This window comes from Ammospiza nelsoni, chromosome 27 (assembly GCF_027579445.1).
Source record: "Ammospiza nelsoni isolate bAmmNel1 chromosome 27, bAmmNel1.pri, whole genome shotgun sequence".
Lineage (NCBI taxonomy): Eukaryota > Metazoa > Chordata > Aves > Passeriformes > Passerellidae > Ammospiza > Ammospiza nelsoni.
The window spans coordinates 2794597-2820956 of NC_080659.1; the positions used below are offsets into that span (position 1 = coordinate 2794597).

The window sequence follows — 26360 nt, forward strand, 5'->3', positions numbered from 1 at the left end:
TGCTCTGTCTGTGAGTTGATTTTTATATTCTACCCCAAAAATTCCTCCTTTTGTTCCACTTTCAGTACCTGAGCCCTTGTCATCATTTCTGCTCTTTCTCAGCAGCTGCTCTGCTCCTTTTCCACCTTTGCTGTGTCTTTGCAGCTCCTCCCAGTGTCAGCTCAGTTGTGATTTTTCTGACTGTGCCAGAACAGCCCTGGGGTGTTAAACAGGCTGCCCTAAATAGCAGCTCTCAGCCTTCTGTACAGTATTTTTTCCTCTTTGCTGAGTCTTTTCTGCTTCACATTTGGGGAAAATGGGTGCTGAATTTGGGGATCAGCTGGCAGGATTCAAAATCTGCCTTCCTGTGTCTGTTTTTAACCCAGTTTTGGTTCACCAGACACTTTTTCCGTCCTTTTTTCTCTTCTTTGCAGAAGCAAAAACATATGAAAGAAAATACTTTACCCTTTTCCACTGGTTGGAGGAGATTTTTTATCTTTTATTAACCATTGCAACCACTTTTTTTTCCAATTGGTATTTTTATTTTTCCTTTTAATTTTGTGAATATCTGCCAGTTAAATTTTCAATTTAAAAGGCTGGAACAAGACAAGAGATTTTGTGATTCCCTTATTTCTGTGATTTCCTTATTTTTCTGATTCCCTTATTTATATGATTCCCTTACATTTTTACCACAGACACCTTGAGTTCCTTCCTGAAGGTGTCTTTTGCACAGATGCTTCTTAATAGCAAATAAAATAATTTTCTGTGAGATTTGCTACAGTAGAGCAAAATGTGCTAAAACCTGCAAATTAATGAATTTATTACACTATTTTATTACATTATGCAATGTAATAAATAAATAGTGTAATAAATTATTTTAAATAAATAAAATAAATTTATTTTTATTTATTAATGTAAATGTTTATTTTATGTTGAGGCATTGCTGTGCGACAAAGAGGCCAATTCCCAAAGGATTAACTGTGAATTTTTGGAATCACAGCTCTGGGAGCAAGGAAGGCAGAAGGATAAATTCAGAGGGTCACAAAATTCCATACAGAATCATGCAATTAAGGTTGGACAAGACTTTTAAAATGAACAAGTCCAACCATCAACCCAACAGCACCATGGTCACCACTAATCCATGTCCCCAGGTGCCACATTCAAAGGTTTTTTTGAGCACTTCCAGGGATGCTGACTCCACCACTGCCCTGGGCAGCCCTTTCCAATGCCTGACCACCCTTTTCATGAAGAAATTCCACCTGATATCCAATCTAAACCTCCCCTGGAGCAGCCTGAGGCCATTTCTTCTCATCCCATTCCTGGGAGAAGATAAGGAGATATCAACTCTCACCTCAGTGGGATTTTTTATTCTTTTTTAGGTCAAGGGTTGTTGACTATTTGCCATTCCAGTCTGTTGCCCAAAATTCAACGGCACACGGCCAAAATCTTGCCCAAGATGATGTGGCATGTGGACTTTGCAGATCTGGGGAAAGATCTGCTCCACCACATCCCTGTTTCCATCACGTCAAAGGATGTGGGGAGTGCCACAGGACCATGCTCTACACCCACTCCCTGACCCCAGCAATAAATGACTTGGGTTGGTCAGGAATTTTCCAACCTGATGAGTTTTCCACCTGAGAACGCTGACAAGGCCCAACTGAAGAGTTCTGGGGAAGGTTTTTATTCCATTCAGAGCTTTGGTGGTGGAAACAAAGCAAAGCCTGGCCAGGTCCTTGGATGGGTCCTTAAACCCTGTCAGCTCCATCCCTTCTCCACACACCCTGGAGCTGTGGCCACAGCATTTCCCAGCTGATGGATGAGCCAGGGCACCAAAGAGAAGCAGTTCCATCAGCAATGACTTTGTAGAATAATTTAATTAATTGATCCAACAGCGAAATGTATTTATTGGAGGCGTTTTTTAACCTGTTGGCACACAATTATTTCTCTGCTCAGTTTGGGGATTCCTCAGGCTGGCCCAGAGCTACAAGCCCAGGCTGGGGGTCAGAGGAGGAAGAATTGGAGGTCACAATTAGGGGGAGTTGGAGGTCACAAGTAGGGAGAGTTGGAGGTCACAGAGGAGAGAGCCCACAAGTGGAGAAGCTGGTTTTGGTCCCATTTTTATGCTGCTGAGCAAAACCTGAGAGGGATGGAAAAGGACACTTTGTGCTTGTGCCGTGTACAACTGATAACCAGCATGTCCGTGTGATAGGATAGGTGTGCTGGTGATAAGATAGGGGTCCTGGTGATAAGATAGGTGTGCTGGTGGTAAGATGGGTTGGGATGAGTTAGATCAGGCTGGAGGATGTGATGAGGTGTCCCAGTGATGATCAGATGGGTGCCAACACTGTCATGTTATCACTGTGGGTGCTCAGGAGGGTTCAAGCCTTCCCTGACAACACAGAGAGTGGAAAATTCCAAACATTTGGGTAAAAAAGAGGGAGATGGATGAGTGCAGGGAAGGAGGGAAGGAAGAAAAGAGAGGATTTGGGGAAGTTTCTGGAAGAGCAGCAGCTCTGACTCTGTGCTCTCCAACTGCTGCCTTTATCAGTGACACAGCTCTTATCTACCCCCAGATCCTTGGGATCAGACAGGGAAGGGGCTGCAGGTCCAGCAGGGTGTTCCACCTGCAGCAGGGAGAGAGGCAGAGCTGGAAAATTATCCAAATCCCTGCTGTGCATGGCAAAGAGAGGCTGCAGGGCCTGGAGAACTGGAGATGCTCCCACTGAGGGGGCTGAGTCCCTCTGGAATGGATGATCTGGGCCTCAATTCCAAGGAAATTCCCCTCAGGGGTGACTGCCAGGCCCTGCGCATCCCAAAGCAGGAATCACAAAGATTCACAGGAGCCCTGTGACTTCAGGTCCTGCTTGTCTCACTCCTTTTTCCCCTTCCAGCAACTCCTGGTATTTTCCAATGCTCTTGGAACAGGCAGCTTCCAACCCAAACCATCCCCAGCACAGGATAAACCCTTTCCCTTGGTCCTCTGGAAAAATCCCAAGGGATTTATGTCCTGTCTGTCAGGGTGTGGATAAACTCAAAACTGTCTCCAGCTAAAGCAGAAGTTTCTCTGCAGATACTTCTCTGTTTGAAAAAAAAATAAAATAGCAGCGTCCACTGAACTGAAAATTTATTGTAAGAAACCATTTCAAACCAGAAAATGGACTTGCTTAGAAAACAAAGTCTAAAAAAAATGTTTTGGCGGTGGCTTTCAAGCAGTAAACACATTGAGCCTTCTCTTTTCCAGCTGAAGAGCTGCTCTCTCTGGGAGGAAAACATGACAGAGAGGAGAATTTTCTCCTGTCTCTGCACTGAGTGACTGAATGAAAACAAGGCACGTTCTCCTGGATCCCTGTTTTCCTCTCTGCTGGAGGGGTAATATATCCAGAGTTCAACATTCTGGGCAGGGGGATGGGGTTGAGAGAGAAAATGAGAGAGAGAAAATGAGAGAGAGAAAATGCCACGTGAAGAGTTGGTGTCTCTGGAGGCTTCTGTCTAAGCAAGGAAATTTAGGATATTTTTTAATACCAAACCTGGCTCAGTGACTGCTGGGACAGAGGTTAATTCAGGTGTAGATAAGGTTAATTATCTAAATGCTCCCCGGAACTTTGTTTTCAGCCCAAATCCGCTCTCACCGAGGCTTTTGGCTGTACCTTGGCCTGAGGCTGTTTGTTTATCCCCAGGACAAGGTGCTGGGGGGGAGCTGCTCTGTGGCTTTAGCTACCAGGAGATGGTGAGAGATAAATTCTTGTGTTCGCAGCATCGCAGGGCTCCCACCTCCTCCTTCCTCTGCCTCTCTGTCCTCTGCAGCACAGCCCCCATCACGGGCAATCCCCTGCACTGGGGATCCACTGCAGACCCAGCTAAGCAATTTAATTTTTTTTTTTTTTTTTTTTTTTTTTGCAAGAAAACATGCCAAAAACCTTCCAGCTCTGCAGCAAAAACAGCCAAAAAATTGCCAGGTTAGGTAAGGGGACGATCAAGGAGAGAAATCCTGGCTTAACAGAGTGGAATTACATTTATTTGCTTGTCAGCCTGATGGAAATGATACAATTATTAAAAATAAGCTTTAGTTAGTTAATCATAACCAATACATTAATTATAGACAATGTGCTGTTCTTAAATTACTCTTAGCATATAGCAAAGCTCCTTTTGTGGGAACACAGCCTGGAAAAACGACTAAAACTGTAAAGTTTGTTGAGCTAACCTTGATATGCTGCAATGAAAATTCACTGCTTTGTTTGCTAAAAATGTATAAAAAGGTGAGGAGGTTTTGGATCGGGGGCTGTGTGGAGGCTGGGATTTTGTCAGCCCCATCCACACCCAGAGCTGAGAATAAAGCAGTTTTCTAACACTAAAAATGCAGCATTGGAGGGTTCTCTTATCCTGATGGGTTTGGGGGGTTTTTGGTAACAAGGCTGAAGCAGTTGCCAGCATTTCTCAAAGTTCAATGATCCAAGCCATGGGATGTCAGAACATGGAATAGTTTATTTATAGGGTGACCAGTTTTTAAGCTTGAAAAACAACATTTCATCAGCACAGAGCTGAGGGATTGATCTTGGAATTGCTTGGGAGTCACCTTGGAGGGCTGGGTGATAAAATGGGTTGGGATGGCCAGGGGTGCAGGGGTAAAAACCAGCTCTGTCCCACTGCTCCTCCCCATCCCAGCTGCAAACCAGCTGCTTCTTGCCTTAATACAAGGGGAAAAGGAGCACAGGTGGTTCCTTGCTGTGTCCCACCCCACAAACCCCACCAGAAATGTGCACTTGGTGATGTGAAAAATGCATGTATTTTATGATTGGCTTTTCGCAAATATTCAAATGAATATTATATGTGTTGTGTTAGAAAATAATGCTGTATTAATTCTCTTAAGTACAGTGTTAAATATAGTTTTGGGTTATAAAAAATGTTAAAAGAGAAACGATGCTATGTAGGATACTTTTTTTAAAGAAAGGACTCACATCGAGATGGCAGCCACAGGACACCTGAATCTTTCAGAGAAAGAGAATTTATTGCTGCATTATCAGAAGAAATGAACTTCTTCCCACCTTGAAGGCACTGTTAGGATTCAGAGGAAGAAGTTGACACTGACCAGACAGAATTCTGTGTTTGAATGGAATTTATGCATCATGTATGAGGTGTATGAATATGCAACAGGCTGTTGTTTTTAAGGGTTAATCCTTTGTTAACTGTGCCCTTTTTCAGGCTCGTGCTGCCCAGAAAAAGGTACCTGGATATCCGTAACTCTTTGTATTTGTTGTCTCATATTGTCCTAATTCAAACTGTCCAAATGATTATTACTCTAATTGTATTACTATTTTTATAACCATTTTATTACTATTAAACTTTTTTAAAATTTTAAAAACAAGTGATTGGTGTTTTTCACAGTGGTTTCCTGGGAAATCATTGTTTGTTAAAGAATCTGGAAAAATCCAGATTTTCTGAAGCCAACACAGTTCATCCTCAGGGAGCCTGGGAGGCACAAAGCTCTGGGGTCCTGGGACAGCTTTGGAATTGGGTGGGAAGGAGGTTTGACAGTCTGTGCTGCTGGGTCAGGATGGAGGAGCTGGGGGGCACGGCTGGGTGTCCCCGTCTGTCCCTCCTCATCCTCAGTTCCGCAGCTGCTGAGGAGCGTTTGAGAGATTAAAGCCAAACTTCACAAAGAGCCTTTCCAGGTCCATACAGGGCAGGTGGAGGAGCAGAGGAGGAGTCTCAGGGCAGAGCTGCTTTGGCCCTGTCCCCTGTGTCTGGCCCATTTTCAGGCTTGGCAGCAATGCTGTAGTAGTAGGAGCGGATGGTATTCTCCACAGCCACAAACCCTGGACGTTCTTCCCATCTGCAAGGGCAAAAAGAGTCATCAGAGAGGAACAAATAAAGTCATCAGAGAGGACAAAAATGGCCTGATGCACTCAGAGGACACAGAGACCCTTGGGGAGAGCAGCAGCCAGGGCTCAGGAGGCAGCTGAGACCTCTCAGGGACACAGAGGGACAAAGACACAGAGCCTTGGGTGTGATGGTGTTCACAGGGGTCTGAGGATGAGGGAAGAGACAAGGATCTGACTCCATGTTTCAGAAGGCTTCATTTATTATTTTATGATATATATTACATTAAAACTATACTAAAAGAATAGAAGAAAGGATTTTCATCAGAAGGCTGGCTAAGAATAGAATAAGAAGGAATGATAACGAAGGCTTCTGTCTCGGACAGAGTGTCCAAGCCAGCTGACTGTGATTGGCCATTAACTAGAAACAACTCTATGAGACCAATCCCAGATCCACCTGTTGCATTCCACAGCAGCAGATAATAATTGTTTACATTTTGTTCCTGAGGCTTCTCAGCTTCTCAGGAGGAAAAATCCTAAGGAAATGATTTTTCATAAAAGATGTCTGTGACACCTTGGGATCTTCCAGGATTGGCACAGGCAAATGGAGAGGTCTGATAATAAAAAATTCATCTTGGGCTGGGGAACCATCACAGACAAAGGAAGGAGACACCATTTGCTTTGTGTTGTCGCTATGCAAACAGTGTGGTGAAGGGGGTTGGACTGGATGGGCTTTAAGGTCTTTTCCAGCCCAAAATTCCAATCCCATTCTGGGATTTGGTGGCTCTGGTGGAGCTGGCATCATGGTGAAATGCTCACCTGTATGTCCAGCACTGCTGCATCAGGGAGTACATCTCTGCTGGGCACTCCTGGGGACAGTCCATGCGCTTGCCTTGCTCTATGAAGCTGATTACCTCAGGGCCCTTCATTTTCTGGGATGAGAGCAAGGAGAAATTAATGTCTCCCAAGTGAGCAGAAGGATCAAAGAGAAGGAGGATCAAAAAACTCTGCTTTGATTCAAACCCAAATTAACTCCATTTGTTTTCTATTTCTTCTCTCTTAAAACAAGCACAAAGCTGCAGGATCCACCCTCATTTGTGCCTTTCTTAAAGTGGAGTGGGGCTGTGACACCCATGGGTGACAGAGCCAGCTCTGCCTCATCTTGTAGGACCCTCACCTTGTAGGGTTTCTGCCCAAAGCTGAAGGCCTCCCACATGGTCACACCGTAGCTCCAGACGTCGCTCTTGCTGGAGAACTTGTGGAAGAGGATGCACTCGGGGGCGTACCACTTCAAGGGCCACTTCCCTGCTGTCCTGGCCTGCAGCAGAGCAAGGAGGGACATTTGCAGCCTGAGACTGCTGGGAGCTGCACCTGGATTCTGCTGGGTGTTTGTGTCAAATCTCACATGGCTGAAAAAATCACCTTAAACGGGAGCTCCAAAGCCCAGTCCAGGCCCTGCTGTCTTGTTGTGCAGGTGCTGAATGCCCAATGTGCCACCCTCCTCCTGCCACCCGCCTCCAGGGCTCAGTTAAGACATGGAATTATGGAATGGTTTGGGTTGGAGGGGCCCCAAAGCCCATCCAGTGCCATGGCAGGAACACCTCCCACTGTCCCAGGCTGCTCCAAGCCCTGCCCAGCCTGGCCTTGGGCACTGCCAGGGATCCAGGGGCAGCCCCAGCTGCTCTGGGAAATCCATTCCAGGGATGGATTCCACAATTCCTGATTCCCAGTCTCCCACCCAGCCCTGCCCTCTGGCAGTGAGAGCCATTCCCTGTGTCCTGTCCCTGCAGGCCTTGTCCCCAGTCCCTCTGCAGCTCTCCTGGAGCCCCTTCAGGCCCTGCAAGGGGCTCTGAGGTGTCCCTGGAGCCTTCTCTTGTCCCAGCCTGGCTCCAGAGCAGAGGGGCTCCAGCCCTGTGACCAATTCAGTGACCTTGGCTGGACTCATTCCAACTGGTCCTCATCTTTCTTGTGCTGGTGGGCCCAGAGCTGGACACAGAATTCCAGATGGGGTTTCTCCTTTAGTTGAGCACTGCTGGGAAGATCAGCCCTGGCTCACTCTTCATCACCTTCTCTTCTCTCTGGCTCCTCTCATCCCCCTGGCTGCCTCTGCATCCTCCTTGTCACCAGAGCTCTGCAAAGCCCCTTTTGATGTCACTCCAGTGAAATACAGCCTGATGTGCAGAGGGGTCGGTGAAAAGCCCAGATCCTCCTCAAGTCGCTGGGGGTCTCATCCTCCCAACCAGGAGGGCTCCTGCTCCAGACCCTTTGCTTGCTCATACCCACCTTGTAGTAGCTGTCATCAGCTCCCAGAGCCTTGGAGAGCCCAAAGTCACTGATCTTGGCATAGTGCTGGTTGACCAGCAGGACGTTCCTGGCTGCCAGGTCCCTGTGGACAAAGTTCTTCTCCTCCAGGTACTTCATGCCCATGGACACCTGGTGCATCAGCTCCACGATGTTGCTCGTTGTAATCTCGTCCCTGGGGAGGGTGAAAGGAGATCTCAGTCATAAAGGACCTGCTGTGGTCCCTTCTGACTTTTCCAGCTGTAAGGGAGAATGAGCATGGAGAGCTCTGCTCCAGAAGCATCAGCCCCTGGAGCCTCACACGAAAGATTTCTTTCTGCTCTTTTCAGCTTTCCTACACCTACACGAAAGATTTCTTTCTGCTCTTTTCAGCTTTCCTACACCTACAAGGGTGTGGATGTGACAGCCTGGTCAGAGACAGAGAAAGCAAGATAAGCGTCCTGGATCTCAAGCAAATTGTGTTCTATTCACCATCTGTATGGCACTGTCTTCTGTTCAGTGGGCAGTTTTCCTTATCTCTTCCACAACTGGGGAGACATCTGCTGATAACAGCCATTGAATGTCACTGCATGACTGATAAGAACTACTGCATCCCATTGGGAGATGTGAGCCCAGAGGGAGGAGCCAAGCATTCCTGCCTGGATATACTCTGGAGATTCTGGAACACCAGCACGGCTTCTCCACTGGATTCCCCAGAGGAACAGCAGCTGCCTTTGCCACTGGATCTTCAGAGGAAGAGACTGCACCTTTCTACAGGATCCCTGCTCCAGCAGAACCACCCCTGACACTGCAGGAGGGCTGAGCCACAATTCCAATGGGACTGCTGCCAACAGCCTGACCCACAGGGTGTCAGGTTGGGTTCTGACTCTGTCAGTGTTGTTTTAGTTTACTGCATTGTTTATTTTATCTTTTTATTTTCTTCCCTGTTAAAGAACTGTTATTTCCTGCTCCCATATTTTTGCCTGAGAGCCCCTTAATTTAAAATTTATAGCGATTTGGAAAGGTAGTGGGGAGGTGGGGTGTTTTACATTTTCTATTTCAGGGAAGGCTCCTGCCTTCCTTAGCAGACACCTGGCTTTCCAAACCAAGACAATAAGTTTTCCCAGAATCAGCCTGGGAAGCTTTAGGGAACTGGAGATAAACAATGATAGCCAAGTATTAAAAACAACCTGCAGGTGGTGTTTTTCTAATAATCTGTTTTTCTGGTTTTCTCATAAGATTGCTTGTAAATAGGCATCTTGTTAATTAGCCAGTCATGTGAAATGTGTTGATTAAATGACCAATCAGGTCCAACTGTAGTGAACTAAGCTATAAAAGAAGAGAGGATTAAATAAATGAGGCTTTTTGCCATTTTGTCTTCTGATCTGACTCAACAGTGACACACGGGTGGGCTTCTGAAGTAGATTTTGAGAAGAAACACAGAAAATCAGCTATGTTTTATCCAACACTCACTTCTTGGAAGCCAAGAACCTGTTGAGGGGCCCTCCAGAAGCCATCTCCATCACGAGCATCAGCGACTCAGCCTCGCACACCCCAATCATTCTCACAATGTAGGGATTGTCCAGTTGGTGCATGATCTGAGCTTCCTTCATCATCTCATCCTTCACCGTCTTCTCGTTGTTGCTCTTCAGCACCTTGATGGCCACATCAATCTGCTTCCTGCATGGGGAACAGCCATGGTGTCACTGTTGTATTGTCTAAAAAATCCCTTTGCCAGGATTTCTTCTCCCGGGAAGATGAGAAGCCTCAGCTTCTCCTGTGTTTGCTGCTCTGCAATGTGGTCTGGACATTGTTTATCCAAACATGTGAATTGTTTTTACTTAATGGCCAATCACCATCAGCTGTGTTGGACTCTGAGGAGTCAGTCACAAGCTTTTCATTATCATTCTTGTTAAGCCTTCTGTCTGTATCCTTATTTTTCTTTAGTATAGTTTTAGTATAGTGTAATATAATATGTAATATAATATGTAATAATAAATCAGCCTTCTGAGAACATGGAGATTTCTCATGTCTCACCTCATCCTGGGGACCTCACAAGCACCACACTGTGGGATGGGCTGAGCACAGCTGGAATTAGGGGTCACAGCCAGGAATGGAAATCCCTTTTCCTGGGACACTGATCTCTCAACAGCCTGTTCTGGCAGGGCCCTGCACCATTCTGGTGTTCCAGGATGGATAGAAAAGGTCACCTCACCCTTGTGGGTGTAGCCAGAAGTTGCCATCCTTGATCTGGGGATGAGACACCTCCCTTCCCACACTGAGATCTGGGTCATCGGTGCCATTTTTCCAGGAGGAAACTGAGGCACAAGTAGGTAAGGACAATCAGAGACAACCAGCAACAGAGCCAAGGGTGGCACAACTCCTCAGTGTCACTGCTTTGGCCTGACACGGACAGAGGTGGCCTCAGGAATGTGGAGTTGTTCCTCTGAGCCCAGCAAGTCCCTTTGGAAGTGGCAGCTGTGTGCCTGGGAATGTGGAAATTACACACCCAGGGCACTGCAGCTGTCAGTGAAAATCCATGGGAAGCCATGGAATTACAGCATCATATCATAATATCCTGGGATATCTGGCATTGGAAAAGACCTGCAAGACCATCAAGTCCAACCCCTGGCTGAACACCACCATCCCCACTAAACCTCACCACAAAACCTGCTCATCTTCTGAACACTTCCAGTGCTGGTGCCTCAACCATCAGATCCATCACCCCTGACCTTCCAGGTCATTTCTAATCCCCTCTATTGTCACTTTGGGGCCCATCTAGTGACCAAGAAGACAGCTGTGGACACCTCAAGGCCAGCCAGGTCCCTCTCCTCCCCCTTCCTTCCCCGGCACCCTCACTCACTTCCTCATTTTGTAAACTCCCTTCTTGACGCAGCCAAAGTTTCCTGCACCCAGCTCCACCTCATCAATCATCAGGTGGTCCCTCTTCAGGAACAGCTTCTTGTCCTTCAGCTCCTCGGGGTCGCTGTAGGGGCTCTCGTAGACACTGGTGTCCATGGGCAGCAGCCGGGATTTTCCTGCCCCTTCCCAAGAGGAGCACTTGGTTATAAACCTGCCCTTCCCCATTTCCCCATCCCTCTGTCCCTCATGGATTGGGAAGGGTTTCTCTGCTCTTTTGGCCAATTCACCTCCACCTCCAGCATTTCTGGTCCCTCCTGGGCATCTCCCTCCCTTTCACAACCCAGGGCCCCTCCCAGTCCTTCTCTTCACAGAGAGCAGCAGGCACAACCTTCCCAGGATTTCTCCTGGGGAAGGCAGTGAGAAAGCTCAGAGAAAGAAGAGAGAAAAACAATTCTTATCTCTATTTGCTGCTCCTGCTGTTTGGCACATGTGGATTGTGTTATGGAGATTGTTTACTCAGAGTGATTTGTTAATTGGTGATGGTTTGGATTGATTGACCAATCAGGTCAAAGCTGTGTTGTCACTGTCTAGTAAGGGTCATGGGTTTTCTTTAGTAAAATATGATATAATATAATATAATATAATATAATATAATATAATATAATATAATATAATATAATATAATATAATATAATATAATATAATATAATATAATATAATATAATATAATATAGCTTAATAATGCAATTGTTCAGCCTTCTGAATCTTGGAGTCATTGCACATTATTCCTCTGGCTGGGTGTCATCCTGCATCAATACAGTCCTAGCGTACTGCAAGAGATGGGATGAGGATAGGGGTCTGAGCATTCCCACTCCACATATCTGCCCTTTACCCCACTGAAATTCAGCTGAATCCACTGAAAAATGTTAATTTTAGTGAAAAAAGTAAATTTTAGTGAAAAAATGCCAATTTGAGTGAAAAACGGGGCTACGACAGGGCTTCACTTGTGGCTAAGGCAAAGAATGGGGTAAGGCTTGATCTCCTGGGAGCCCAGTATGGGTGCAGGGCCCTGAAATGTCTGGGGTGCTCCTGGATGCTTTTGTAAGAAAGGGGCTTTGTAGCAGGGCTCCAGAGAACCCCTGGGCTCCTGGGACATTCCCTGTCCTGTCCCCTAAGAGGAGGAAAGGGCTCTGGATGTGCTCACCAACAGGATCTGGGGTGTATCCATCTGCATTGAGAGGGCCCAGGTTTCTCTGGAAAAGAAATGAGGAGAAAGTGGATAAAGGAGAAATTGCTTCAGTTGCAAATGGAAGAGAAAGGGACAGGGAAAGTGCACCCCAACACAGCCCCAGCTGGTGATCCCTCTGAAAGATGAGATTGGAGTGGTCTGGAGGCAACATTGCTGAGTATAAATAAATTTTTTCTGTATAAATAAATAGAGGGGACATCACTCAGCCTCACAATTCCTTGAGCTGGGAGGAACCCTCAGGGATGATCAGTGCAGCCCTGTCCCTGCACAGCCACCCCAACACCCCCACCCTGAGCAGCCCTGGGAGCTCCTGCAGCTCTGGCAGCCTTGGCACCATTCCCTGGGCAGCCTGGGCAGTGCCCAGCAGCCTCGGGGGGCAGAACCTTGCCCTGAGCTCCATGCCAAGGCCTGGCACAGCTGCAGCCCTTGCTGGGCTCCTGTCCCTGTGCCAGAGCAGAGCTCAGCCCCTGCCCCTGTGCCTGCCCTGGGGAGGAGCTGCAGCCCCCGAGGAGCCTCCCCTCAGTCTCCTGGGCTGCAGCTGAACGAGCCAAGTGCCCTCAGCTGCTCCTCAGCCCTTCCCCAGCTCCGTGTCCCTCCTCTGGGCACTCTCCAACAGCTTTGGGTCCTTCTGATCTCGTGGTGCCCAGAGTGCCCCCAGCACTGGAGCTGAGGCTGCCCCAGGGCAGAGCAGAGTGGGACAATCCCTCCCTGGGCCTGGTGCCCCCAGCACAGGGTGGCCCTTGGGGCTGCCAGGACCCAGCAGTGACTCAGATCCAACTTGCACTGACCAGGACCCCCAGGGCCCTTTCTGCAGTGCTCTGAGATGAGCCAGATCTGCTGTGATGCCTGGAACAGTTGCTGTGCACATCCCAAGGGATGCTCCTGCCTTACAAGAGCTCAGCTTGGGCACCTTGGTCTGGTTCTCTGCATGTCTGCTGATTTCTAGGACATCTGGGTCCTGTTTGGCTTTGGGATTTGCTGCTGAATTGCTTTTTTCCTCAGCCCCTTCCCCAGCTCCACGTCCCTCCTTTGGGCACTCTCCAACACCTGGGCAGTGCCCACCACCCTGGGGGCCACTGTGGGTGAGGTGATGGGTGAGCCCCCAGGCCTCACTCAGCCCCCCAGAATCCCCAAACTCGCTGCTTTCAGCCCAGCCCAGCACTCAGGGGCTGAGCAGGGACATTCCCCAGGGCAGGGCGAGCACAAAGCCCTGGCTGGGGGCCAGTGGGAGCAGCAGGGCTGAGCATTCCCAGAATCCCAGCAATGGAGGGGTCCCCAAGGACAGCCCCACGTGTGGCAATGAGCTCTGGATGAATGGAAACCCTTCTCAGCTCCACCAAGGGCTGTGCCCAGCTATTCCCCACCCCCATCCAAGCTGGAAAGGGAACAACATCCCAGCTGGGCTTAATAAAGTCCAGTGCAGTTGCTGAGCTTTCAGACAAAAGCAGGGTTTGAAGAGCAGGGTTTGATCAGCCAGGCTTGAAATGCAGCAATATTAAAACCACTGAGCTCCCAATGACACAAAGGCTCCCCCAAACTCACGCTCACGGAGGGGTGGGTGGGTGGAACTGGTGCTGCAGAGGCTGCAAAACAAGAGAGAGGGTTTGTTATCAGGAATTTCTTATCAGCAGTTTATTATAAGGAGTTTGCTCCAAGCAGGGCCAGAGCATCGGTCCTTGAAGGACCCTGTGGGTCTGATCCCATCCCCTCCAACCCCCAAAGGAAAACTTCCCCAGCTTTAGCCTAAAAAGGAGTGGAAATGGCTCTGGATGTGGCTGTTATTCCCAAATTTTGTCAGGGAAAGTGGCACCACTGAAGCACCCCATGGGCAGGGACTTGCTGAGCTGTACCCCAGGATGGGACAGGCTCTCAAGTGACATTTGTGACACGTGGAGCCAAAGTGGCCCCGGGAAGGAAAGGAAATTTGGGATGACACTGCTCCAGCTGGCACCAGGTGGTGGCAAACCAAGGCCAGGGGTGGCACTGGCAGGTGTCAGCTCACCCGGCATGTTGGGGTTGGGGCAGGCTTCCCTCAGGTAGAAAATCAGCCCGTCTGGTTTGAGCTTTAAGTACTCCACCAACTGGGAAAGAGATGGGAGGAAAAAGAGATTATTGTGAGGAGAAAAAAATCAATATATAATATATAATATATAATATATAATATATAATATGTCATAGATTATATATAATATATACTAATTTGTATATAGTATATATTAATGTTGTAATATATAAGTATATATTTATATATTGTATATGATATTTACTTATATATTATAATATTAATATAATTTAATAATAATATAATTATATAGAATTTAATATAATTATATATATTATATATAATATAGATGATATCCTTATATTATGCACATTATATATTATTATATATAAGTATAATATAATTATATTATTATATTATTATATTATTATATTATTATATAATAATATAGAATATATATATAATTTTATATTGACAATATATTTAATTATATATATTATTATCTATATTATAGATTATATATTATATTGTATATCTATTATTAGTATTAGTATTAGTATTAGCTTTTGTGGCTTAGAGCATTGAATCCTCTCAGATTTATGGCAAGCAGGCACCAGTCTGTTTCTCTCTTCTCTGTGTGCACTTAGGGATGCCCCAGGGTGTGATTGCATCCCTGGACTGTATCTGCAAGAACTGGGAAGAGCTTGGGAAATTCAATAAGGCCCAAAGAAAGACAAAATCTGCAGTCTGAGCAGGGCATGTGGGGTGCAGTGCCATTGTTGTGCCAGCCAGGAAGGGGTTGAGGCCCTGATGTGTGGGATAAATCCTAAGAGAAAGCAGATGCTTCTTCCCAGAGGAACTGCAGGGTTTGTTCCATGGATCCCAGGGAGTTTTTGATGGCAGCACCCCTGGATCCAGCACAGAGGGGACATCACCCACCCTGGGGACAGCCAGGCCAGCCCAGGGACACCAGGCTTTCCCTTCCCCTCCTGCCTGGCTCAGATTTCAGCAGCAATTGAGAGCCTGGCATGGCTCTGTCGCCATAAAAATGGCCCAAAAATCTTTGTTTTCAATAAAATTCCATGTGAAAACAGCCCTGGGAATACAGAAAATTCAGCAAAATGGGGTTGTTGTCCCTCAGACAGCCCTAGCCAGGAGGAAACTCTGGCATCCACTCCCTGCATAATTTCAGTTAATGGTTTAACTCTTAAATTACTTGTTTTAATTAATTAATCCCAACCAATATATGTATAATTATAAATATTGTGTTATTCTTCAATTACTCCCAGCCAGCATGGAACAAGGTTGTCATCAGCTACTTTTGCAGGAGCACAGCTGGGGAAAATTACTGGAATTTTAAGTTTTGATAAACTAACTCTGATATACCCCAGCGAACAAAGCCAGGAAGAGGAAGATGGATTGAGGTTGGACATCTGGAATGCAGAATTTATGGACCACAAGGAGACTTTAGAGAAACCAGAAGAAAAAAAGAAGAGACTAAAAAAGATTCAGTTTAAGCATTGGAGAGTCCCTGCTAAGGAAAAAAAAATAGAAAAAAATCTTTTTTAGTTTGTAAAAATTAAAAATATGGTCTAATTAGCAGAAAAGAGAAATTAATAACCAATAGAGGATAAAATACTAATTAATGAAAGAGAATTAGCATGGAATCATGGAATATTCTGAGTTGGAAGGGACCCCTGAAGATCAGTGGTGATGATTACTAATTATTAAGTGGTGGGGATAAAACCACAACTTTGGTGTTATGATGTCATTTAGAAACAATGAATATTAATTTATTTTTCTGTATAAATAAGTATAAAAAAAATCCTTTTATATAAATATATTTTCTATAATATATATTTATAAATATATATTATATTTATAAATATATATTTATATAATTTATATATAACTTAATATTTAGACTTTATATAATTTTATATAAACATTAAAGTCCAATCAAGTAACAAAGTTTTGGATCAGGGTCTGTGTGGAGGCCAGAATTTTGTCAGCCACAAACACAACACCTGGCCAGGAATAAAATAATTCCTGACTCACTGACACTAAAAAAATGATGCTAGAGGGGTTTATTTATCCTGAAGATTTTGAGGGACTTGGTAATGCTTCAAAGCAAGGAAAGGGTGCCTCAATTTCTTGCTACCTGCCAGAGTGTGTCAAATTTGGTGCCCTCAGGAATGGAGTATTTCCCAGATTTATCGTGGTCCACGCGGTAGTGATACACAGTCTTGCCATAGACGAGGGACAGGGCATAGGCACGGTTCTCCTTCTTCTCTCTCAGCCTGGCAGGGACGAAAATGATTCATAAATTATTAAAGGCAGCTCTTGGTTTTACTCTGAGGATTGTCAGTGCCAGTGGTGAGTGGGCATGTATATGTGGAGAGGTGTCCCTGCATCCTTGTATAAAACTATATGTATTATATTTAAAAGTATATATAATATATAATATATAATATATAATATATAATATATAATATATAATATATAATATATAATATATAATATATAATATATAATATATAATATATAATATATAATATATAATATATAATATTATATGTTATATATTTTACATATTATATATTATGTATTTATTTCATATATTATAATTTATAATATTATATAAAATCATTATATTATTTCATATATTATAATTTATAATATATATAAAATTATTCTATATCAAAATTGTGGCCTATATTTAAATTTATATATTATATATTATATATTATATATTATATATTATATATTATATATTATATATTATATATTATATATTATATATTATATATTATATATCATATATCATATATCATATATCATATATCATATATCATATATCATATATTATATATTATATATTATATATTATATAATGTTATATTATATATATAATATTATAATATATGCTATAAAGTTATATACTATTATATATTATAAAATTATACATATAATGTATAGAATTATATATATTCCAGTACCAAATAAAATGCAAGAGGCTGTCTGGAGCTATTTTTAAGGGCAGTGGAGGTGGGAAATGGTCAGAAATCCAGGGATGCCTGCATTGCATACTCACAGGAATTTCCCATCAGGCTGTGCCCCCGAGTAGAGCCTCCGTTCCGCCTCTTCCCTGCTGATGTTGCCGTGGTACCAGGGCATCCTCTCGTGGGCTGTGGTGGCCACCAGCTTCTCCACCTGGGGAGCCTGGCTGATGATGGCCTGTTCCAGGGCATCCCCCTGGAAAAGAGCAGGAAAAGAGACCTCCTGCCATCCTGCTGCTCTGCCGATGGCTTCAGCACAGCTCACTGGGGGCACACGACACAGGAAACTTGGAAGGTCTCGTGATCAACTGAGACCCAACAGCCACTGAATTATTTTCTGCTGCAGAGCAGAATTCCTGCTCAGGGCAAGGTTCTTCCCCCCAAGGGTGCTGGGCACTGCCCAGGATCCCCAGGGAATGGTGCCATGGCTGCCAGAGCTCCAAGAGAGTTTGGACACAGACTCACACAATTCACAGAGTCACAGAATTCACAGAATTTCGGAATCACTGGGTTGGAAGAGACCTCCAAGGTCATCGAGTCCAACCCAGCCCCAACCCCTCAACTGAACCCTGGCACCCAGTGCCACATCCAGGCTTTGTTAAACACACCCAGGGATGGGGACTGCACCACCTCCCCGGGCAGCCATTCCAGAACTTTATCACCCTTTCTGCAAAGACCTTTTTCCTAATATCCAACCGATACTTTTTTCCTGATATCCAACCTAAATTTCCCTTGGTGCAGCTCGAGGCTGTGTGCTCTGGTTGTGTCAGTTCCTGCAGACAGAGCCCAGCCCCAGCTGAGCACAGGCACCTTTCAGGAGCTGCAGAGAGCGATGGGGGCACCCCTGAGTCTCCTTTTCTTCAGGCTGAGCACCCCCAGCTCCCTCAGCTGTTCCTCACAGGGTTTGTGTTCCCAGCCCCTCACTGACAGAGCTCCCAGGGGTGCCCAGGGTGGGGTTTGGGGTGTCTGTGCAGGGACAGGGCTGCACTGGATGATCTTTTAGGTCTCTTCCAGCTCAGGATATTCCATCTCTCCATGATTTTCTTGATGCCCCTGCCCACCACCCACAGGCACCAGGACTTGGCAGGGTCGGTGCAGTCTGGCAATCACAGGGAAGGACCCTGAGCTCCTTTCCCCGGGCTCACACCGGTGTCAAACCGTTCCTGTCCCTTTGCCAGGAGGTGGCGATGTCCTTTGTGCTATCTGCAGGTGGCCACCCATCTGCTCTGGGGGAAACCCTACAGAAACCCCTGTTCTGGGAGAGAATTCTGCTACAAAATATCTCATTTTAGCACAGAACACCTCAATTGGCTATGGCAATCCTAGAGAACACCTCGTTCACCCTATAAAATACCTCATTCTGTCAAACACATTTGGTGTAAATAGGCCAAATTCAGGAAGCTTCTGTAGAAAGGCTCCATAAGGGCACTGCCTGAGCCATATTTCTCCAAGGACTCAAAAGTCAGAAAAAACAAAATCCCAGAATGATTTAGGTTGGAAAAGACCTCCAGAATCAGCAAGGCCAAGCTGTGCCCCATCCCCAGTTTGTCCCCAGCCCAGAGCACTGAGTGCCACCTCCAGGCCTTCCGTGGACACCTCCAGGGATGGGGACTCCAAACCTCCCTGGGCAGCCCTTTCCAAGGAAACAACAAAATGACCCCTGGAAATATCTGAGGAGCCAAGGTAGCAGCAGGCAGAAAGAAATGAGGTCCATGGCTGCCAGTGGGACCATTTTGAGTTTTGATTTATATATTTTGATTTATATGATTTTTTATATTGTAGATATTCCAGTCTGCAATAAAATGCAGGAACCTGGTTTTGGATATTTTTAAATTTAAATAATTCACAGACCTGATCCAGCATCCTTTGCCTGGTCTCATGGGTAAAACCTTCACTGGCAAAAAAAACCCATCCAGAGATGCAAAAATTCCACTCCAAAGAGTGAAAATGACCAGAGCAAAGTCTAAATCTGCTAATCTGCTTTCATTTCATCTTCAGCACAATGTTTGGAGGCATGGGCACCTCACGTATGGAGAGATATTCCCAGAAATCACAGAATATTCTGAGTTGGAAGGGAACCACAAGGATCATCAAGTCCAGTTATTCAGTAAATGGCCCCATATGGGGATGGAACCCAAAGCCTTGGCATTATTACCACCTGCTCTAACCAACTGAGCCAATCCCAGGAGTGGGATGAAGAATCTGCTGCCAGCAGTGCCAGGGACACATCCATGGCATGGAGCTCATGTCTTTATGTGCCCCTGGAGCTCTGTGGTTGGGGTTTGGGATGGGTTTGTTTAGATCTTGGATGGTTTGTTGGGGTTTGGGATGGGTTTGTTTAGTTCTGGGATGAGTCATTGGGTCTTGGGATGAGTTGGTTTAGTTCTGGGATGGGTGTGTTGGGGTTTTGGAGTGGTTTCTTTAGATTTGGGATGGGTTTGTTGGGGTTTGGGATGGGTTTGTTGGGGTTTGGGATACAATGTTGGCTTTTGGGATAGGTTGTTGGCTTCTGGGATCAGAGCTCGGGTTCAAGGCAGGGAGCATCCCATGGGATGCAGAAGAGAAGGCCTGCAAAGTCAGTTCCAGCTGTTCCAAGTCTGAAGGCTTGGGAAGATGTTTAGACCAGTGTGTGGAGAAGAAACTGAGATAGAGCAGGATTCAGACCCCTCACAGTGCCAGCATCCTCCAAGGAGAGCAACTTTACTCTGCTGTGCTGCAAATGGACATGACAGCACCACAGGAATCACAGCTTCCCACCCTGTTGGAGCTGAGAATTTCAGACTTTCTGTGCTGCCAGGCACTGACCCCCAAGAGAACACTGCATTGACCTGAGGCTGTGGAGAAGCTTCCAAAATGGAATGATAGAACTGGGATTGTGGGTGTGCAGTTTGAATAGAAGTGTGTAGAATAGCACATGGTAGAAAACACAGACTTTAAGGGTTTAAAATACAGTAATATATATAAAGCAAGATGGAGGTTTTGGGGTGGAGCCTGGTCCTTCACCTTCTTCTCCATGGGTTTGGGTGGCTTTGTGTAATTGGATAAAAAGTCCACATCGTGAGCCATGGGTGGTTGGGTATTGGGTTAAAAGTAAAAATAATTTACGTGTCATTTCTTAACTGGACAGTTTATCCTTAAAAGGACTTGTAGAGAGAGAGATGGGGCTCCATTTTTTAGCTTGTTAGAGTGAAGTGCTGCAGCACTCAGGGTTTGTGGGACTGTAACAGAGATAAGAACTGATAAACATCTGAGTGCCAACCTGAAACACCGCAATTAATCCTGACCCTGGCAAAAAATAAGAGAAGCAAAAATAGAAGACAAGCAAAAAAAGAAAAAGCAAAAAAAAAAAGAATCCACACTACCCCACACTTTGAAAGCCCCAGTACCTCCAGTTTCCAGGTCTGCCGCACGTATTCCCGCACCATGTTGTCCCTCATGCTGTCGAAGACACCGGGCTGGGGCTCCACGCCGCTGGGGCGGTTGCAGGGCTTGCGCAGGGGGCAGCAGAGCCCGTCAGCGTCCTTGGAGTAGAACTCGCAGAGCTCCTCGGGGCCGCAGTGCGCCTTGCCCCCCAGGATGGCGTAGGTGCCGTTGAGCTGGCGCTCGATGGGGTAGTGGTAGAACTGCAGGTCGCACACCTGTCACAGACATCTTTTAGGGAAAATCCTTTCCTCGGGATTTTTCCTCCTGAGAAGCTCAGAGGCCTCAGGAACAAAATGTAAACAATGATTATCTGTTGCTGAATGCAACAGGTGGGTCTTCGATTGGCCCATGTTGGATGTTCGTAATTAATGGCCAATCACAGCCCAGCTGGCTCGGACAGAGAGCCGAGCCACAAACCTTTGTTATCATTCTTTCCTATTCTACTCTTAGCTAGTCTTCTGGTGAAATCCTGTCTTCTATTCTTTTAGTACAGTTTTAATGTAATATATATCATAAAATAACAAATCAAGCCTTCTGAAACATGGAGTCACATCCTCGTCTCTTCCCTCATCCAAGAACCCCTGTGAACACCGTCACACGTACCATGGAGAGCACGTAGCCGCCCAGGCTGCGCAGGCACTGCCGCAGCAGGAACAGCCCGTCCGCCATCCCGCCCAGCTTCAGGTGCTCCTCGGCCTCCGAGCGCGCGATGCTGCCGTAGTAGAAGGGCAGGTGGGCGGCAGCGTCCGGCATCTCCCCCTCCGCTCGATGGATCACGCGCTGAGGAGGCTGGTGGGCCAACAGGCAGGAAGGCGACGGTGCTCCCCTGGAAGGAAAAGCATTCAAGTTATAACAAAATGTTGGGGAAGGTGAAACAGGAAAGCCTTATAAATATGATTGCCGGGCAAAAGATTTTGAGAATATAGAAACTATAAGCGAGATTGAAATGAAAGCAAGCTTTGAGATGCCTCAGTTACTGAACAATGGGAAAACAATGGTGTGGCTGGCTGAAGGTAATCCCCTTTTGATGGAACAACACCCTCTGCTTGCAGGCAGCTCCAAGGGTCTGAGCAGACCGTACTTGGACCTGTCTGCAAGGTCCAAGTACTACCTTGGCAGAAGGGGCGCAAAGAGGAGTTTTTAGGGTTTAAAATGTAACACAGTGTGGTAATGTAATGATTCTTACAGGCTGTATGGAAATGCTATAGGATTTGTATATTTTACTAGATTGGTTAGTGAGAATTAGAATATTCAACACGTAAGATTTATTGTATTGTAATGGGAACCTCACTCTCTTACCCCTTTTACTCTCTTATCCCTTTTACTTTCTTACCCTTTTACTCTCTTACCCTCTCATCCTCTCTCTCTCCCCCTCTCTTCTCTCAGCCCTGCTCTGAGCTGTGGCTGGCAGCTCCCAGCAGGGCCCTGCACCCAGGCCCTTTGCAATAAACCCCAAGTTCCATTACCTGGCCTCAGAGATCTCTCGTCTCCCTCCGTCCTGACCGTGCTACCCACCGATGCGCCTACAACCAAAAGGCTTCTCCCAGCATGCCTTGCTGTGATATGCAGATTCAATGTATCCCATTGGTCCTTCCCCCTTGCTCCACCCCTGTGCCCTCATCCCATTGGCCCTGGTGCTCTGTCCTGCCCCTTGAGATCCCTATATAAATCCCTGCTTTCCCTGCTGGAATGTTTCTTTCTTCCTGGATCTGTTTGAGGGAGAAGCTCAATAAAGGCTGTCCTTGGAACCCCATACCAAGACCCAGTCTCTCCTTCTGCATCACCTGGATCACAGAGGAGCTGAAATCACTTGGCATGAGCACAGATGTGCTGTGCCCCCAAGGTGACTTTTTCAAGACCATTCTGAGCAATACCTGCTGTGACAACCCACTGCTGGGGCCTGGCCTGGCAGGGAAAATTGGTCCCTGAAGCATCATTTTGAAAAATGGTTAAATTGGGGTTCAGACTTCCCTGTCTAGATGTTCTCCCACTAGCTCTCTGTGGGGTCATTTCAACCTCACAGCATCCCACATCCTTCTATTCTGTCCTTACTAGAGCTGAGAAGTGCAAATAAAAATCCACCTGATTTTGATTTAAATATCCCAAGCAACAGAGAATCCACTTGATCTTGATTTATAGATGCCAAGGAATAGAGAAACCCCCTGAACCTGGTTTAAAGATCCCAAGCAAGATAGAATGGCCCAAATCCTACAGTGAGTTCCTCCAGTCCTTGATTGCCTTCACTATTAAAAATGAGCTCCTTAAATCCATCCTGATGTTTTTAGCCTTGATTTCCTACCATTTTCTCTCCAGCCCTGTTCACAATAAAAGGAAATTCTTTGGCCTCTCTGAATAAATGAGCTTTGCCATGAAGGTCTAGAAGGCCAAAACCTTAAATGCATTGAGATTAAAACATGAGATGGATATGAAACGTCTAAAACAACATTTAGATAAACAACTGCACCAAGCACAGCGAAAGGAGAGAAACCCAAGTGCTTCTGGGCAGACATCAACCAGCAGTCAGCAGAAACAAGGAGAAACCTTCCTTGAATTGTTTTTTAAACAATCTGTGGAATTTTTCCCTACAATACCTGGCTCTGACTGGTTCCTGATGCTCTGATCCCTTTGGCAGAGAGGGCCCTTCGTTTACCGAATCCTGCAGAGCCCCTGGTGCCAAAGACCTTTAGGGCTTGTCCTTGTACAGGGCTTGTATCTCTGTCTTGAATCACCTAAAATTCCACCCAGAGGGTGTTGACAGAGCCCACTTTGCTGTGATCAATGGAAATTTGACCATGACCAAAGGGTCTCATTTGTTCCCTGAACTTTGGCATTGCTCCTGCACAGATGATGACCCCAAAAAGATCAGAGAGATTTCTCCACCTGCGCCTCCTGCAAACACGTCACTCATGTAAGGAGCAAAGAAAGACCAGATTTTGGGGCAGCACGTTGGGTATTTGCCCTGATTCTTCCCAATTTGACTCTTCTGAACATGGTGGGAGAAGCTGCTTCCCCATGGGCTGAGCACACTGCTGTGGTCTCTGCTCCCAGGCAGTGGTTGGATGTTGCAGACATCTTTTATGGAAAATCCCGTCCTTAAGATTTGTCCTCCTGAGAAGCGGAGAAGCCTCAGGAACAAAATATAAACAATGATTATCTGCTGCTGTGGAATGCAACAGGTGCATCTGTGATTGGTCTCATGGAGTTGTTTGTACTTAATGGCCAACCACAGCCCAGCTGGCTTGGACAGAGAGCCGAGCCGCAAACCTTTGTTATCATTCTTTGCTATTCTATTCTTAGCTAGCCTTCTGATGAAATCCTTTCTTCTATTCTTTTAGTACAGTTTTAATGTAATATATATCATAAAACAATAAATCAAGCCTTCTGAAACATGGAGTCAGATCCTCGTCTCTTCCCTCAACCTGACACCCCTGTGATCACCATCACAGCTGGAGCTGTGCCTGGGCATGTGGCCAGCCCTGCCCTGGTGGTCAGCCCTGCCCTGGCTCATGCCAGCCTGGTTCATCCCTCCCAGCAGCACAGGGCCCTCCTGCCATCCCCTGGCGTCTCTGGAGCTGGGGAGGGCTTGGCTGGATCTCTGTGTTGGAAGGGCTCAGGAGGAGCTGTTCTGCTCATGCACCCTGCCCTGCTCAGCCCTCAGCAGCAAAGGGCTACCAGGAGCTGGATTTATGGCCACCAGAGCCTTCTCTACCTATTTGTTGTCCCCATGAAGCTCTGAAATGGCCCTGATGAGAACAGGAAGGGAGAGCAGAGAGGAGGCATCACAGCTGAGGCAGGAAACCGCAACAGGAAGCGTCAGTGGTTCACAGCCAGGGTGAGGGACCAGCAGAAACCATCCCAGCACAGCTCAAATCAGCCCAAATTGTGAAGGCCCTGTCACCAAATTCACCAAATGGAGCAAAGTGGGGTCTTGGCACAGCTGCCAGTCTGGAATGTGCAGGTGAATGGGAACACCCTGAGGCTCAAACCCAGACTGGAGTTGGTGCTTGGGACCAAAGCAAAGCATCCTAATCCTGTGGTGCCTCCAGAGATCAAAGCCCAGACTGGTTCCCAGAGCTGGTTCCCCACGTTCAGCTCCTGAGACCAGCTGGCTCCCAAGAGGATAACTCCAGGAAAATGGGCTGAAGGAGATGAGCAGGGAGGATGCAGCTCTTGGGTTTAGCTGCAATCAGGTTCATGAGTCACGTTCTTGAGAACCAGGAAATACTGAGTGGGCAGAGGGACGTCAGTGGCCTCCTGTGTGAGCTGCTGCTTTGCACTGGGACAAACAGCCATGACATCTGCACCCAGACCTGCTGAATCCCTGCTCTGGAAATTCCAGGAGCAGAACATCACAGCAAGTGGAGCACCTGTGTCAGCAGCTCAGCCAGGTGAAAGTGAGAGGGCACAGAAGTTATTGATGACATGCGAGCCCTCACAGAATTTCCAGCTGCCCACACTGGGTGCTCTGTTATAAACAGGATGTTTTTCCTCTCCAGTCACAGAGCTGGGAGTGAAGAAACCCTCACAGAGATAGGAGATAGACCCAGGGCTCAGAGGTTGGGTCAGGCAGTGCCACCCAAGCCTTGCTGCCACAGACCAACCCTGGTAGGAAATTTCTCTGCTGAGTAAAACTTTCCCAGTCCTGAGACACGAGGGAAAGTCACTGAGAGCAGATATGAACGGGAAGATTTATAATCCCTCTAAAGCTCTTACTTTTAAATATTTGCCCTGGCTGGTTTTATTGCCCACACACCAGCTCAGAGTCTCCTCTAATTCCTCTTCCAAACTCTGTTCTGGATGAACCTGAGCAACCCGGAACAACCTCAATAGACCTGCAAAAATCTCCTTCAACTTTGTTCTCCCACACTGCCAAATGCAGCCAAAAATGAGAACCAATTTCATGGAACAGCAGCTGAAAGAGACTGTGCAAGGGACCCTCCACCATTATTCATTTCAATTAACAGGACCTCGTTTCTCCTCGTTTTTTAATCTGTGTCCCTGGGGCTGCAGGTGCTGGGTGTTCCCTTGGGTTTGGGTGGTCCCACAGGTTGGGCACAGAATTCACAAAATTCACAGAATTTCAGAATGACTGGGTTGGAAGAGACCTTCAAGATCATCGAGTCCAACCCAGCCCCAACACTTCAACTGAACCCTGGCACCCAGTGCCACATCCAGGCTTTGTTAAACACACCCAGGGATGGGGACTGCACCACCTCCCCAGGCAGCCATTCCAGAACTTCATCACCCTTACCATGAAAAACTGAAAGAATGATAATTTTTTCCTAATATCCAACGTATATTTTTTCCTAATATTCTAATTAGGTTTTTCCTAATATCCTACCTATAGGATAGGATCTCACCAACTTCCTAATATCCAACCTATATTTTTTCCCTAATGTCCAACCTATATTTCCCTTGGCACAGCTTGAGGCTGTGTGCTCTGGTTCTGTCAGTTCCTGGAGAAAGAGCCCAGCCCCAGCTGAGCACAGGCACCTTTCAGGGGGGTGTAGAGGGTGATAAGGGCACCCCTGAGTCTCCTTTTCTCCAGGCAGGGCTGGAAGCCCAGGGTTCCTCTGGTGGTGGCCACGTTGGCAAGTTGGTGTGATGACGTGAAGATGCACCCAAAAAAACAACTCCCACATGAAATCAGTCGGGTCTGTGCCCCACAACACAGGAAAAGCAGACAGGAA

General features: G+C 46.4%; 1 protein-coding gene across 1 annotated transcript in view; it reads right to left on the minus strand.

The window, feature by feature from the left end:
• Nucleotides 1-4982: 4982 nt before the first annotated feature.
• The window catches only part of LOC132084583 (tyrosine-protein kinase ZAP-70), a 36180-nt gene continuing 14802 nt past the window's right edge, over nt 4983-26360 (minus strand). The window contains exons 2-14 of the mRNA XM_059489778.1: nt 21274-21496; nt 20634-20885; nt 17283-17443; nt 16350-16488; nt 14189-14267; nt 13729-13769; nt 12142-12190; nt 10939-11119; nt 9549-9755; nt 8079-8271; nt 6973-7113; nt 6615-6727; nt 4983-5809 (exon numbers count right to left, since the gene is read on the minus strand). Coding sequence (XP_059345761.1) covers nt 5686-5809; nt 6615-6727; nt 6973-7113; nt 8079-8271; nt 9549-9755; nt 10939-11119; nt 12142-12190; nt 13729-13769; nt 14189-14267; nt 16350-16488; nt 17283-17443; nt 20634-20885; nt 21274-21423 — 1830 coding nt within the window. The 5' untranslated portion in view covers nt 21424-21496 and the 3' untranslated portion in view covers nt 4983-5685. The remainder of the gene's footprint in view (nt 5810-6614; nt 6728-6972; nt 7114-8078; nt 8272-9548; nt 9756-10938; nt 11120-12141; nt 12191-13728; nt 13770-14188; nt 14268-16349; nt 16489-17282; nt 17444-20633; nt 20886-21273; nt 21497-26360) is intronic.